General features: G+C 38.2%; 1 protein-coding gene across 1 annotated transcript in view; it reads left to right on the forward strand.

Annotated features, from left to right (window-relative positions):
• DPP10 (dipeptidyl-peptidase 10 (non-functional)) overlaps window positions 1–16874 on the forward strand; it is a 74079-nt gene that overhangs the window by 14448 nt on the left and 42757 nt on the right. The window contains exons 4-6 of the mRNA XM_010001295.1: window positions 10518–10638; window positions 13218–13372; window positions 16094–16191. Of these exons, the coding sequence (XP_009999597.1) occupies window positions 10518–10638; window positions 13218–13372; window positions 16094–16191 (374 nt within the window). The remainder of the gene's footprint in view (window positions 1–10517; window positions 10639–13217; window positions 13373–16093; window positions 16192–16874) is intronic.

Here is a 16874-nt window from a genome sequence, read left to right on the forward strand (position 1 = left end):
ACAGCCCTAAGAATGAGGATTAAAATGTCAGGTGTGCTGTTGAATTTTAGGAGAAAACAGGGCACTTGACTGACAGGTAGGAAAGAAGGCTGAAGGGCCTGACAGTTGGCCAACACTTAAAAACTCTTACTTTTGCAGAAACAAGCTAGTATTACTAGCTGGTATTACTGATTTAAGCTGGTAGAAACAGAATTAATGAGGAAAACATGTACCACGTAGGCCAGGGCAGCAATAGTAGCTGAACAGACAAAGCTTGGTATTTGACATTGAGTAGGTTTCTCATACGGGAGATGTTCAGAGGCATCCTGGCCTGCTTCAGCATTTGTCTAATGTACAAAGTTCTATGGGAACTGTAGAAATAGTACAAAACTTAAAGTACGATTTTATAGCACAGTGTTTTCAATTATTTCTTTTTTTACTTCAATCCTTGCTGTTAGGATGCTGCTTTTCTACATTTTGTCAAAGAAAAAGAGAAAATTCCTTCTCTGGCACAAAGTCCAAGCAGTAATCTTAGATATTATCCCAACTCAAACAATGCCCTTTTTCTTCTGGAGTAACTAGATTGAAAATTTTCCCATTTAGGTTTTATTAGGGGTTGATCAGTCTGGCCATAATTGAATGCTTGATCTCAGTATGAGATGAGCATTCAAAATAGCAGAGATCATACTATAGTATGGGCAGATTATATTATTACTGTAAGTCTGTAGGAGCAAGCCAGGCATGTGAGAGTGACGTTACTGTCCATGCTGTTCCATGCTGGTTCATAACTCAGAAGCTATCAGTAAATGCAAAGAACAAGCAATGTGATGTCCTGAGCATACACTGTTTATAGATGAGTCCGTTATGCACATCACTTACACAAAGACCAAAGGGTTCAGTCCCTCAAAGACATTTTTCAGGGTGCTACAGCCAGCATAGTTCTTCAGACAGCTCTAAAGGGTGGGAGCAGTAGATCCAAACGGTCAGCTCAAGGGCAAGACAGTTTTGCTCTAATTTTCTATGCAGTAACAAATATTTATAAAGTTTTTTTTTGCTAGGTTGTCATTCAGATGTTATACCTTATTTTGTTTATATGATGTATTACACAATGTTTGTACTCATGAGTAAGTTTTTGTGGGATTAGGCTGGGCGTGAATTTAGTGAACATTATGATCCAATATCTCTGGAAAGGCAAAATAATTAATGTGTGTCTAAACAAAAGAGGGCAATTGGAAATTCAGGACATAAACATCTGAGTTATAATGAAGTTGCTGATACTCCGTGAGTTCATGGCCTTGTTTATTCCATGACATTCGTAACTAATCTTGTAGCTGCATTATGAGTGCATCCTTGCTATTCTTTGCAGTAGATTTATAAACTAACTAAATAGCAATTAAATATAATAGCCTTGTAGATTGTTTGCAGTTGTTCAGTAAAAGATTGTGCTAACACATTACTGTGACTGGTGGCATTAATCTAGATAGCAGAAGAGTGGAGTCCATGCTATGTCTGGCAGCATGGTGAAACAAAAAGTAACATATCATACCAGACAAAAAATAGAAAAGGCAGTGTATGACATTGGGGGGTGTGCTTGGAGGTCTCCATGTTTCATCCTGATCTACAGCTTCTCCCTCTCTGTCTTAAGGACAACATAATCACAAGGTTTGAAAGCTTCCCCTGAGAAAATTCCTGTCTATGTCAATCACAATTATTAGAAAATTGGTACCTATAAAAGTGAATGTAGTTATTAATGCTTACAATTATGATAATTTTTATTATCTATTATTTGTTTCTTGCTTCCTTTGCAATATGACTGATGATTTTGAAGTATAAATCATATAAGAGCACATTTTTATCTACTGCCATGCTTTTCTTGGGTAGCTGATGTTACCTCCTGTGCTCAGTATCTGTCTAGTTTAGTGGTCTTTGTTGCACAGGGAACTATGGGTATGAGCTGGAGCAAGTCAGAGCTGAAGAGCTGTGAATATTTTATACCAGGATGGATTGACCTACAGTATAGATTGATCAGCTGTGGCTGATTTGCAATGTTTTTTTTAGATTGGTAAAAACTAAGTGTAGGTTTCTGAAGAGTTATTTGTACAATGTTTCAGATCTGTGAACCAGAATGTGGTAACGAATATATTAAATACTTAAATGAAAACTAAACTTGGCATGTTGACAGCAAGTGTTGAAAAACTGCAACCAAATCATTTCCATGTGGCTACAGGGGTTTGTTTTCAATTTCTTCCTGTAATCCAAAGTTAGTTCCAATATTGTTTACAAATCAAAGAAAGTGCATTGGTATCTGCATTTTCCATAATAGTGCTGAAAACAACAGTATGAATTGAAACCACATTCATTTACAAAAAATCACTCAAAATATATTTTTTAGTTAATGCTGTCATTTAAGATATTATTTATTTATTTATTTAAGATCACTGTGCTGAACTTTGCATAGGGATCAGCATGTTGTTCAAGAAGCAAGGAACATTGACTCTTTGGATATATATAATATGTACACATGCATACATATTGCCATGCAGTATAAAAACTGCCAAGCATGTTTTAATCAATCTATTTAGCTTCATGGTGATTTTTCCTCATAACATTTATGTGTGAGGGCTCCTTGTCAGTATATTGGACTCTGGGTTTTAGCTGCTAGTTAACTTCTGATTAAACTGGCTATATGAAAGCTATTTAAACTGTACTTGCATATTGCACTCCTTTAGCTGCAGTCCACGTAGCATAAGGAGTTATTCTCATTCTTAGGGACATGGTTTAGTGGTGGACTTGGCAGTGTTAATGTTAACAATTGAACTCAATGATCTTAAGGATCTTCTACTACCTAAGTGATTCTATTATTCCCTTCTATGATTCCCATGTTGCTTTGTGTTTTGTTCCACCACATACTCCAGCATGAACTCAGGAGTAGGAGAAATAGAGATGCTGCATGTTTCAGGGGATCTTTTTTCTCTTCCCAGCATGTGGGTAAACTGCAACATAGTTCTATGCCACCATAGTGTTGCACCTGAAACTGAAGACGTTGTGGTTTGATCTCTGAAGACCAAAGTACAAAATTTGCTGAGCAACTAAAAAAGTATTCTGTATTTGTGTTTCTTCTGTTTAATGAGTAGCTGGTATTATTTGTGTTAAGAGTTGTTAGCAAGAAAACATTTCATCTGGAGATTTTAGTGACTGATCTAACTAAGGGTAGTTGGATTTGACCCTGGTTAATATATGGTAAGACAAGAGACAGAACAAATGGTAAGAGGCAAGCCCAGATGGAAAAACATCTTGAAGCTTTTGAAGAATTAATTATCCAACTAATTAGCTGGCAGTCTCACAAGAAGAAGGGATGGAATTTTGCTATATGCTTAGGAAGTGAAGGAGTCTGATCCTGTGCTGAGATGTATCTGTCAGCCATGATGATGATGGAGTCAGCTGGTTAGCCTGACTATCTATGTGGGTGCACAAGATGACACTTGTTTCTGCATCAGTAAAAATACTTATCGATCTGCGTAGAGCAAAAAGTACAGTGGAGTGGACTGTTACATGGAACACTGGGCTCTGAACATACCTGTGCTAGTCCAAAGAGTGGTGAACTCTGTGTCCTTGCCAAGGTCAGCCAGGAATACAACCACAGATGGTCTGGATGAAGATGCTCTAGGTTGACATCTTAAGCACTGACTGTAGCAACTGCCGGAGTTCTGCAGGCAGCAGCACTTCCTGAGTGCCTGAAGGTCTCCTGGTCATAATCAGAAATGTCTTAGTCTTGTTGTAGCTCATATTCCCTATGGGAAAGGTAAGGAAGCCTGTCATGTTCTCTGGGGTAGTAAGTGTGAGGCTGAGGTTGTTCCAAGTTGAAATAGTTATTAATATATATTTGTTGGTTAAAGAGTCTGTATTGATACGGATGCTTTCTTTGTTTTGTTTCCAGCTGCATCTGCTCAGTAGCTTTAGAGTTTCATTGGGACTATTTCCTTGAAATAGTTGATTGTCCTGATGGATCCATGTAATGACAAACCATGCTGTTAGTCATGCTCCACCATTTATTTACTTCAATACAAGATGCTGGATTCTGGGTATTAAATTTCTATCTCCAAAAGTTAATTTCAGGAGCTGTTAAAACTTCCTTAAGGGTAATCATGGCTGCAAAGCCCACTGACACTTAGCGTTTGCATTACGTATTCCTGGTACTGTTGCTGGACAATTATATTTATGCTGATGGTATCAATGCGGGAGTCAGACAAAGCTGCCATGCTCAAACTCTGGAGGATTCATTAGACAGTTTTACTCATTAAGTTAGGAAAGTAAATCCCTGATACATTACCCTTTATGCTGCAGCTCTGTCTCTCTTCCTCCTGAAGAAAACTGGCCTATTGGATATAAGTACAAGTCTGAACTTTGGTGCCTAGATGAATTTCTAGGACATGTGCAAATATTCGCTAGTGACTCTGACTAAAGTACTAAGCTGCTGCTGGCATCCTCTGGTAGAGGAACTACTGGACAGAGTGCAGCACAGAGCCACTGAGGTTATGAGAGGACTGGAGCATTTGCCATACAAGGGAAGGCTGAGAGAGCTGGGTCTGTTTAAAGTGGACATTAATAGACTGAGGGGGAATCTCATCAATTCTTATAAATACCTAAATGGTGAGTGTCAGGAGGTTGGGACCAAACTCTTCTCAGTGGTGTTCAGTGACAGGACATGGCACAATGGTCACAAATCACAGGGTGACCTCCATGCAGCTCCAGGCAAACTGCTGCTGCTGCCCAGGTGGTGAGGAAAAAGCTGGAGCCGCTTGGGACGCTCTACCCTCCAGTCAGAGGAGTGACGGACCGAGGGTGTGCCCATGCAGAAGGTGTCAGTGGAACACCTAAAGGGAAACCTTGGAGTATTTTCCTGTAATTTGGCAGCTTTTCTCTGCTTGTAGTGTTTGAAGTGCTAAAAGACACACAGGGGGCCTCTCCAGCTCTTGGCACAGGGTTTGCTGTTCAGCTGTGGGATTAGCTGTCTCTATGTTTTCACAGCTGTCTGCCATCTGGAACTGTCTGATCTGACTGGGTGCTCTGCTTCAGACCACAGCCTGAAATAAAATCATGTAATCATGAAACATGTTGCAAACAATAAATAGGTGGTTTGGAAGAAATCAATTGAGAAGAAGATTTAGGAAAAAAATAGTTTAGAGGCTGACAGATGTTGAAGATGGAGAATGATTAGTGCTCTAGGTAGAACATTAGAGCAGGCAGAGCCTCACATTTTTCACAGTCAGCTGAAATAAATGTGATCATTATCAATAATTAATCTCTCACTAATCCAAAACATTCTTGCAGCTGTTTTTCATTACTTGTAAAATGCTTTAAAAAATAATTTTTAAGATGCTGTGTTTTTTTCTTCATTTGGTATAAGGCTTGGTGTGATGAACTGTGCAAAATCTCTAATGAAATATGAAGTCAAATAGTTTTGAAGGCCTTAGATTCTGATATAAACCCCATGTCCAGTATAATTAGCTAAGGGTCTTAGATATAAAATAGTTTTAAATACTTTAGAAATACCTGGGAAGTTGGTGGTGAAGAGAAGAGGTTAAAAAAAGCATACTAATAATTTTCATATAAGATAGCATAGCCTGGTTCCACTTTGTGACTTTTTCAATTTATTTTCTTATTGTCATGCCTGAAAGGTGTGAGAGCATCTTGGGCACAAAGCCACTGATGTATTCATGAGAATATCTGTCTGATACACAGTTAGCAACCTTTTTTAGCAGTTTTAGAAGATTCAGTCATTACGGTCAGCATTTAGTACTGATGACGTGGTAATTAGACATAACTATACTAATAAAAGCCCTTTTACTTACTCCCAATTACCTGAGTGGAGATAGATTAGCAAGGGAAATCTTTGATTTACATGACATTGCCCAAAAAAACAATATAGAAAGTGGTAAAGTTCCCACCCTGGAAACCTTTGGGCACATGTTTAGATTTACTCACTGGAGTCAGGATTTTAGACACATTTATTTGCAAGATTCTGCTCCAAGAATAATTTTGTTTTGATCAGTAATTCTTACCCCAGTGTCACGATTTGCTGTCTACCTTAAAGTGTCTTGGAGTTGAGTCTCTCTTGTAGAAGTAGTAGTCAGTTCTCCCCCAGCCACTCTTTCACTCAATTTTAAAGACCAAATTGTGGGTCATAAATTCAGCTTCTGTGTATTGCTCTACAGCAGCCACCACCTACAAAATAAAAAATTCCATCTAGTCATTGGGGTTTTTTTTTAAATAAAAGCTTGGAAATATATGTTAATGCAGCATAAATCAGAACTGTAAGGAGTTTTCTACAGGCATTATTTTCACCAGAAACCATTGGTGGCAATGTTTAAACTGAGCAGAGAAGCTAAAACTGTATGTACCAAAGAAAAGGAACGGAGGTGTTTTGCAGGGAGGGGAAAGTTTGACCATGATATTTAAGGACTTCCTCTGCTTCTGGCACTTCGGGTAGCAATGTTTTACATGTTTCTGCTGAGGAGTAGTTCCGCTTCTACTCTTCGTTGGTAGGCTCATGAGAATCCATGTAAAATAAAACCAGTGTCCATTTTCTTGCTAAAATCATATTTGACACCACCTCTTGCAGCAGGAGTAGCATGGAGTGGTGTCGTGGCCACAGGAGGTAAGTAGAAGCCAAGGACTAACTGGGAACAAAAAATCTGAGTTGACTACTTTGTGGTAAAACCAGAGTTGTGTACATCATTTTTCTACAGAGGGTCATGAGGCCACAACATTTGGCTGCTGCTCAGTGTTGTATATGCGGACACTGGACCAAAGTAAGCAAGATCTTGTCACAATCTGGTGAAAAAAATTAATGGCAAGTGGTGATCTTTTGAAATTTCAGTATTTTTAGAGTTAGCATGAGAGGTACATTTGTGCCGTATAAGTATTATACTGGGAAGAATTCACAATTAAGTATAGCTTTTAGAAATGTCTTTCCTGACTGCATTGCTTTGGCCGTGATGTCTGATGGGACATTGGACTACACAAAGTACTTGTGCTTAATTGAATCCACAGCTTGGATTTACAGAGAGCAAAGCAAAGAGCCTCTCAGGCCACTACTAGTAGGCTTCATGAGAATGTCATCACTCTTGTTATAACTCTGCTGTCTGTTTTGCTGCAGAGAGAAATGCTGTAACTCCCAAGTCCTTATTTCTAAGAGCTGAATGAGGTAAATAATTACAGATGAGCACTTTGGCACATTCAGGAATGGAGGGGAATGCAGTCCTGGTTGCAGGGGTTGGGCAGCATCCCAGTAGGAAGTGTGCACAGAGCCATTCCTGGCAGTACAAACAGCAGTTTGTGGGTTTCATGTGGAAAATGGCACCTTCTGAAATGTAACAAATATTCAAAATTACAGATGAGATTAAATTACTAACCATAATGGTGAAGCTTTCTAAGATGTTTTTACAGCCTCAAGCATGGGGATATTGATCTTTTGAAATGCTGCAGGCAGTACAGAGTGATACTGGCCAGTGAACCAGCCCTAAATCATCAATGTGCCTTTACATGCTGTTCAGCTATATGGAGGAACATGAGCAGTAGTATTTCATAAATGTTTTGCAAAGGAACAAAAATTCATCATTTTTAATGTTAAATTCAAGTAGGCAGTGAGCTCGAGACTTGCTAGAGAGAAAGGTGCTGGTGGCTTGGAAGTTTTTCATGAACTTGAGTATGTTCCCAATCTGTGTGTTCAAGAAAAATAATTGTTCTTTGGGGTAGCTTTCAAAGTTGAAAGAACACATGTCAGCAGTGATGAGGAAAGAAGGGAAACTTCAGATGACAGAGTAGACTAAGAGGATTGTGAGGATGTTCTGAGCATGGCTGAGACCTGGTTGAGGATGGAGACAAAGCCTCTGTGGAATGAGTGGGGAAGAAAGCCAAGGAAGCCAGCAATCATGGGCACAACAGTGAGTATTCCTTCTGTGATATTTACCTATGTGAAATGGAATTAGCAGTGCCTGCTAAGTAGTAATAACAGGATTAAAGACTTTTTCATGGTTCAGTCATAAAACAAATAGTTCTTAATTCTATACATCAACTGGCAATGATGGCTGTAAAGGAAAGGTTTTCATTGCAGAGACTTAGATACTACAGGTATCTTCACCATTAAAAAGACAAAGGGCCTGAAAAGAGAGAAGCAAAAATTATAATTCTGATCTGCAGAAATTAACTGGATTTAGCTCATCTGATTAAAGAAAATTAAATTTAAAATAATAAGTTGATCAAGAAGGTGCTTTTTAAAATTTTTATAATCTCCTGAAGGAAGCTGTTTATATGAGAAGAGACTGCAGCTGTAAGAAATTGCTCCTTAGCTAGCTGTAGTCAAGAGAGTAGTTGTCACTGCTTACACTATTTGTAGTTTAGTGTAGTAAGACTATTTTTAGTTCACTAAAATAGCAAATACTTGGCTAAATTATTTTACTTTTCTTGGTGAAGCTATTAGCCATGCTTTGTTATTAGTTACATTAGTTTCCTGTACATTAGGAAAATAAGTACTGTGGAAATACACATTGACAAGGTGGTTGTTGATATTATTTCAAAAGATTGATACATCCAGCTTTCTCTAATCCTCCTTTTCCTTTGGTGTTAATGCTGGGTCATGCGTCAGTTTCCCATAAATTCTCAACTGTATAAATATTCCTAAATCCTTAAATGTAATTACTGGTCAGTAAATTTTATATTAATCAAACTGGATCGACTATTTTAACTTCAGTTTTGAACTCACTGCTGAGTTTCAGGTTTCCACCCAAAAAGTATTTTTTTTCAAGTCACCCTTGTTTCCCAGTAATGGTTAAAATCATTGCGTTGCTTGTGGTATGAAAAAGCCTCAGCTTTATTGCTTTATGCAGCAGAAATCATGAAGTGGCTACTGTTAAAAATCAAGAAATGCCATTAGTTTGAGGACTCATAGGGAAACCTATTTCAGATGGTAATTTAGAAGCGAAGAGAACAGCAGTGCTAGTGATGGTAATACTTTGCTCTCTGTTTAGTATTTTCACATAAATCATTTATCATAGAAGTAAGAGAATGATAAATTACTAAGCTTTTTAAATGGTCTCTGGAGGAAACATTTACTTCCCATTAGCAGTCCCAGAGACTCTGGGTATCAGGCTACAATGATGAAATCATGATACAAAAATGTCTATTGTGTGTTGCTTCTCCAGGGCTGTGAGCTGCATTTTCTTAGTATAAATCCAGTTTGGTGCATAATATTGATATTATTTTGATTCCTGTGTTAAGCTGTGCAAGCACATCAGTGGCTATTGTAATTTAACAACAAAGGGAAGAAAAAGGCTAAAGCTCTGAGCCAATTATAGCTGTAAAATAGTCTAGTCACAGGCATTGAGAACTCAGGAAAATGAGGAATGCAGTACAGACAAAAATGATTAAGAGCATTATTCCAGGAAATGCTAGGAGCTGTGGTTCTGCTCTTCATCACCATAGGTAGCTTTTGGCATGTTAGTATCTCTCATGTTTGTTTCTTATTACCTCGGACTGGGGAGATAGTGCCAAGGAAGAAGTTTGGGACATGAACCTGAATTGTGTTGCAGTGAAGTGCTTGAGGGTTTCCTGGCTGCCAGGAGAAAGGCAGACATTGTGGCTACACCTGAGTACATAAGAATTTCTATGTCATAAACCTTTCTCATCATCACTGTATTTATTTATCTCCAGCCCTTTTTCACAGCCCCATACTCCTCAAAAATATTTTTTCTTTATTTATTGTTTTTGGTTTTGTTGTGGTTTTTTTTTGGGAGGGGGGGTTTTGGCCTTTATTTTACTGCACTTTGTCATGGAGCCTGGAGCTTAGTCTTACAAAATGAGTGAACTGGAAATCCTTTACAGAAAAATGAGCAGAGAAAGAAGAGCAGACAAGGCTGGGAAGTGGCAGGGAAGGAGGAAGGGACTTGCAGGAAAAGGAGAAGGAACCTAAACTTTAAAATAAAGGATATTTATATAGCATGCTTGAGGTAAAATGCATGTGTCAGAGTCAGAAATAGTATCAGCAAGCTGAGAAAGGTTAATGGCTGTATGCTGTTTATTTTTTCTTTTCCAGTATGTTCTCATACCAGCTGTAATTTACATTTATGATGTATGTACTGTGTTGTATGTAATTGCAGAAGTGTCTTAATTTCACAGCTAGAAAAACAGATTATTTTATTAGATAGAATGGAAGTAATGGAAAATTTCTTGATCTATTTAACTGTTACAAAGCATGTCTCTTGAGGAATGTATTAATATTTCTTACAGTGAACAGAAAAATTTCAACTGTGAAGACAATTCCAAAGGAAGAATTTTACTTGGCATAAATATTGAAAGTTTGCTTAGTTTGGTTAAATTGATAGTAAAAGGAACTACAAAGGCAGTGTTGGTAAAAAACTCATGATGAATTATTCTGTGGACTGTTCTGAGCCTGAGGAAATTATGTATTCATTGCTGAACATTCCTTTATATCTACTAAAATGTTCTTTTTTTCTCTCCCTCTCTCTTACCTCATCCAGATTTATATTTTTGAAAATAATATCTACTATCAGCCTGATGTAAAGAGTAGCTCATTGCGCCTGACATCTTCTGGAAAAGAAGGAATTATTTTTAATGGAATTGCAGACTGGTTATATGAAGGTAAGCTGGACAAATATATCTGTTTATTAAAACAGATGAGAGGTTCTTGTACAGACCCAACTGCACATTTATATTAATTTCAGAAAACGCTATCTAAGGTTATTTTGCTTCTTTGTCTTCTCATTTTCCCACAAGTTTGTGCTTGTATCTATCTATTCATACTTTCTATGGACACCTGGTTTGCATATAACAAAATTTTCTCAGAAAGAGAAAATTAGTTTCAACAGGAATGCATCAGATGTGTTATGAACACTAGGTAGTATGTAAAATATGCCATAGGAGTGAAATCTTGATGTGGGATTTTACTATCAACTTCAGCAGGGCTGGCACTTCATATAGCAATTGAAATTAAACTAAACACACTGTATGTTTTGCTTATTTAGAAAAACTCCATTCACACCTTTGGAGCTATTTGGGGTTTAGAACTCAAGTGAGGAGGGAAAGGGCTCAGTTTGTTGCTTGTGTGGACAACAGTGCTGGTCTATTTACAGTTACAATGTCCTAACAGATAGAAGGCACAGAAGCAGCTTAGTGTAGGGGGAGAGGTGGCTACATTTTCTCTTTTACTGCTGGATATGAAGCAAAAGGTGATCAAAGGTGATACTGCCTGGTGCCTCACCTGTTTTTTGAAATCAGTGTCTCTCCTTCAGCTTCAGTAGTGGTTGGTGGCCAGTGTGATAGCATAACTCAAAAGAAACTTTGGCCCCTCAAGCCAGGCAGTGACATTTTGCTTGGCTTTAAGAACATACTTTAATCCAATTTGAATGTTTTGATAAGATCCAAAAGTGTTGAACTGTTACCTCAACAGTAGCTGCTACTTCTGCTTTAATCAGCTTGGAATAGACTCCTGGACAACTTGCTGTTGCTGGAAAGCAGTGCCAAAAGGGAGTGGTGAACAGCTCAGTCTGGGCTGTCTTCTGGTTTCTGAAACAATCTTCTGCATAATACCACAGGATGTTTCTCTCTGCACCCAAAAATCCTTATGAGATCATAATAATTTTTAAAGGCTGTGGATTATCTAGTTTGATACAAGACCTTAAAATACATGTTTCAGTTATTCTTTCTGTGGTGCTCATTATTTTTATGGATAAATAACTTAGTGTCAAATACTCAATTGCCTGAAGTATAAAACTTTATATTTCAGCTTACCTATGTATCTCAGAAACAGTATCTGAAAGAGTGAGGTGGATTTTTGGTAACTTCACAACTTAAAGAGAACTTTTTGGGTTCCCAGGAATGCAGGCAGGCAGAGGGGCTCTTCACAATATACATAATGAAGGTCAAGGTAAAAGGAAGTTCTGTCTGTGTGCGTTGGAGGGCAACAGCCAGTGTCTGTTGGCATGAATAACTATACTGCCTCTTTCCCATTAACCATTGTTTAATGTAGAACAGTCCTCTACTTTCAGTAGCATTTTTAATAGCATTGGAAGCTGAGCAGGCTGAATATTGTCCAAATGAAATTAGGAGATTTGAGAACTGTTCCTCCATTTGACTTCATTTTTGTTTATTATTTGCATGAGTTTGTTAATAGCATTTAACCTTACACAAGCATCTGGGAATAGCTTTTCTTTGTGTAAATAACCTTGTTCAAATGCAAGCAGTAATATCTTTAAACAAACACAATTGTGTTTTTAATATCTGATATTCACCATTCATTCTGTCCTATTCTCCTGTAAAAAAAGGTCTTAGTTACCCAGCCAGGGAGAGAAGCACAACCCAGAACATATGACTGAATATAGGTCCAAGCTTCATTGCATCTAACATTAGATAATTCAACCTATTAAACTGCTTCTAAACTTCCAGAATCTGATTAGCATCTTGGAGAGTCTCCATTGACAATTTAAGCTGGTTTGCAGGTAGGCTCTTAAATCAGGTCAGGCCCTTGTTCCCATTAGTATATTATTAAAAAACAATTAGTTCAATTAGTTTTCTAGACAAATTCTTCACATTTGAATACAAATGCTCACTAAACATGTCAAAATATCAAATACATAATGAAAAAAAATCTGAGTCTTTTCACAAGTGAAAGACAGAAGACCTGTAGAGGGTGAATTTGGAAGTGGTCAAGAGCTGCTTTACTGGATTCCAGGAGTTCGGGTGCTGCTTGTTTCTCTTTTTTTTTTCTTTTTTTTTTGTTCTTTCTAATATGAAATATAATAAATGTAAGAAAACATTGCATGACATTTTGAAGAATTACTTCATTTGCAAGTCAAGTAACATCTGAATAAATGTAAAAAGTTTTGTGTGGAGTTTCAGAAAGTTACATTGTAGAAAAATTGAACTTTCGAAGAATTAAAGCTGACTGTAAGACTAAGACAAGAAAGCCAAAATACTGCATTTTTTGTGTTTTGATGATTTATTGACATCAATGGAAGTATTTGTTTGAGGAAAGTGGCTAAAGTTTGGAGTTTTGCTATGCCTTGTTATCCAAACACTGAATGCAGGATAATGTGTAATTACTGAAATTACATCAGATGCATTTCAAGTAGACACAGAAAGAACAAACTGGTGCCAACTGAATGAGGAGGAAACTATATGATGGTTATTTTTATGGACCTTAAGAGGATCTGGTTTTGCAGAGGAACTTCTCCATTCTCATGTTGCCCACTGGTGGTCTCCAGACGGTGAAAGACTGGCGTTCCTCACCATCAATGACTCCCTGGTGCCAAACATGGTTATTCCCCGGTTTACTGGAGGTCTATATCCAAAAGGAAAACAGTATCCATATCCTAAGGTAAGATGAGTGTGAGAGCAGTCCCAACCTCCTGATGGATAGTTGACTGTTGACTGATAGTATTTAACCATATGGAAGGAGTGTTTCTAGACAGTGGCAGAGGCTGATTTTGTTCATGTTGCTTTTCAGGAAATATTACAATTTTTTTGGTAGCCTATGACACCTTGTGCTGGAAAGAAACTGTCAGGAGAGGGAGCAGCAGGTAAACTGATTTGTAGCAATTTCATCATTGAGATATGGCTTGGTGAAATCAATCCACTGCTTCAGAGAGAAGGGTGGTGTGTTTGAAGGAGTGCACAGAAAAAAAGGATTCTGTCACAGCTGTGCAGGAGTGATTTGTGCTGTGTGCAGAGCAAAGGGATGTTCCCTTGCAGTTCTAGAGATCTCAGTAAATTATGCTGTTATGATTAAATGTGACAGATGAGCTTTGAATAACATAAGCCACAGTAATTTATTTTTTTTTCCTGGCCATCAAAATTAGAAAAAAAAAAATAATAAAATAGAGCTATCAATAAGTTTCAGAAGATTTGGAGTAGATTTTTTAGATTCCTGTTGGAAAGTGGAAGAACAGCCCAGACAGAGCTAATGTTTGAAATAGCTCCTCATTTTCTAGGGGTTTTCTGATGAGATACCTCCCTAGCCATCATTTTTGTGCTGAGCTCTAGCACTGGTATTATCTTTCAACTTCACAATTTATCCATCCCTTGTGTGCAGTTTCAAAGTGTCTAAGTTCCTTTCTGGTGAGATTTGTAGACCTGTGTGTGGGGTAGTCCATTGACACTTGAAGGGAAGTTCTTTGAGGCCTCTAGAAAATACTGCTGTTATACTATTGCTGCTACCATTTTTTGGTGGTGACCCTTTTTTTTTTTTTGATGGGTGGACAGTTATACTGCATCAGGTACTATGAAACAATAATATACATGATATAAATGTAATGTGTGCTATGAAGTAATGCTCTAAAATTATAAAGTTAGGTATTTTCAGAGGTAGTTTACCTTCTTGCATTGGCAAAAGGCCTTGAGTGACAGAGCAAAGACAGAAATAAGGACTGTTTTTAAAAGTCAGCTTTGTATACAAAAAATGAGTAATTCCCTTTCATTAGCAACTCCGCATAAAATAGTACTTCACACACAATAGTACTTCAGTAATCTCATTAATGAAAGAACATTATTTTTATTTAATGCTAATTTAGCTATGCCTTGAACATAATTAATTGGTAATGAAGCTTGTGGTATAGCAACAGAGGTTAAAAAAAAAGGTTTGGTCTTTATTATAAAAAGAAACCATTGAAGAAAGTTGTATCTATGTTTAAAAAAATAAAATGAAACCCAGATATGTTTGTGAGTACTGGAACATTCACAACTGTGTACATGTCATATGCACACTGTATTCAAAAATAAGCATGAAAAAGGAACTTTAGATTACATTCAATACATTGAGAAGAAAGAATTTCAATATAAAGAGCTATTGCACTGTAGAACAAGTGTTTTGGGTATCATACAAAATGTATGCTATTGAAATTGTCCTGAGGAGACCCTGAGAGGTAGAGGAGTGGAGGCTTCTCACTGACTATTGAGGAAGAGGTGTGGGTGGAAGAGTTTTCTGCTCAGGCAGGAAAACCACCTCCAGCTGCCTGTGTCCACCATGGGCTGCGGGACCTGGTGTTTGGCAACTCCCCAGGGGTTAGGACTGACTTTGTTCTGAGCCAGAAGTCACTGATGTGGTGCTGCAGCCAGATGTATCCACACTGCAGAGTAGAGCACACCATGGGTATTTAAGGCACAGGCAGGACATTGGGGCAGCACAGCCCAGGATGGAGACCAGCTTGGGCTGGCAGGGATGGGTAGTGCTGTCCCTGCAGAGCAAGGCTGGCAGTGACAGAGCTGTGCGGATGCTGTGCTGCTGCCCACTGTGGCAGTGTTATGTGACTTCTGTCACTTAACATCAAAAAGCAGCTTGAACACAATATGGCCAGGACAGGGATGTGGGACCAGTAGCATCTCCTTGTAGCCCTGCAGAGCCTCACCTTTTATTGCCAGTCCTTTCTCTTCGTGTCAGGAAACTCCCTTAGCAACAAGCCATGTTGTCAGGAGAAGGATGATTCCCACCTCCCTTTATATCCTCAGGATTTATCACACTCTTCCCATGTGGATATGTATCAAACTTCCTTTTTTTTTTTTTTTTTTTTTTTCCCTTTAGCAACAAGAAGTATTCTGTGTCTCTTAGAGCTGGCCTGTCAATGCAGCTGGGTCCTGAACAGGGCCCAAAAATAGAGGTTTCTATCACAGCAAGGCAGGAAAGGAAGACAGGGGAAAATAATAACGAAGAAGATGGAAGAGGAGGAATGTTAGCCCAGATATAGGACAGCTTTTTGGAAGAAGGAATAGTGTCTGGAAGGACTTTGCTGTAGGCTGGGTTTGACTGTTGTTTTAGGAACTGGCAGTCTTTTTTCATCAGACTCTGCTGAACTGGGCGAAGCCACTTGGTCACTTGCTCTGCACAGGAAGATCTGCCATTGGTAAATGGCAGTGAGAAAATTAATGGTCCATATTTTAAACTGTGTAATTCATATGGCTGTGACTTTATTTAATTTTTAATTTAAGATTTATAAATTTGTATGATTTCTTCTTACTACAAAGGTACTGGATTATGTGCATGAGTTACTCTATTTACCTGTCAGTGAATCAGTGCCTATAAAGCTCCTCTTTTCTTTTTTCAAAGGCAGGTCAAACAAACCCAACCATAAAGCTATTTGTAGTTAATCTGTATGGACCAGCACATACACTGGAACTGATGCCACCCGACAGCTTTAAATCAAGGTATATAATTTCCTGTTTTGAAATGTATGTTTAATGTAATCTGACTGTCCCTCAGGCTAATTGTTGGCTTTTTACATCAGCACAACACTTGTCTTTGACTGGAAAGCACTTCATCTCCATCCTCATGCCTTAACATAATGCTGATAAACACAACTGTATTGGATGAATGCCTCTCTTAAAAATCCCAAGGATCTGGGACTTGCTGACATCTAACATCGTTAAAAGCTCCAATTTACTTGAAATATATGAAATTAAGTATCCTAAAGTATGTTTAAAGGGGCTGAACTTTGCCCTGGTTCTGAGGTTGTTACGGCATTCACTGCTGGCCTTTCCTTGCTGAGACAGCTTGTTGCTTTCAGTTTCTGAAATGAGATTGCAGACCACACAAGTGTCCTACAACTGCACAAAACATGTCATGATGGTGTTCCTTTAGAGAGGAATGTTCCAAGCTTTGTAAATTCAGTAGGTTACAGACAGTCTCATTTCTCATCACAGCTGACAGGCACAGTAAGGTGACAGAAGGGGAGATGTGATGCCACCAGATCACATAGGCTAGGAAAGGCTGTGCTGTGTTATGAGGCTGTGATTGGAGCTAATTTAAAAGTCTCTTTGACATTGGGGCTGAAGAAATGAAGTCTTGTTCCAACCAGTGACTGTCCTGCTGAAGTTATAACCTTACAGAT

Source organism: Chaetura pelagica, unplaced genomic scaffold (genome assembly GCF_000747805.2).
Source record: "Chaetura pelagica isolate M959 unplaced genomic scaffold, ChaPel_1.0 scaffold381, whole genome shotgun sequence".
Lineage (NCBI taxonomy): Eukaryota > Metazoa > Chordata > Aves > Apodiformes > Apodidae > Chaetura > Chaetura pelagica.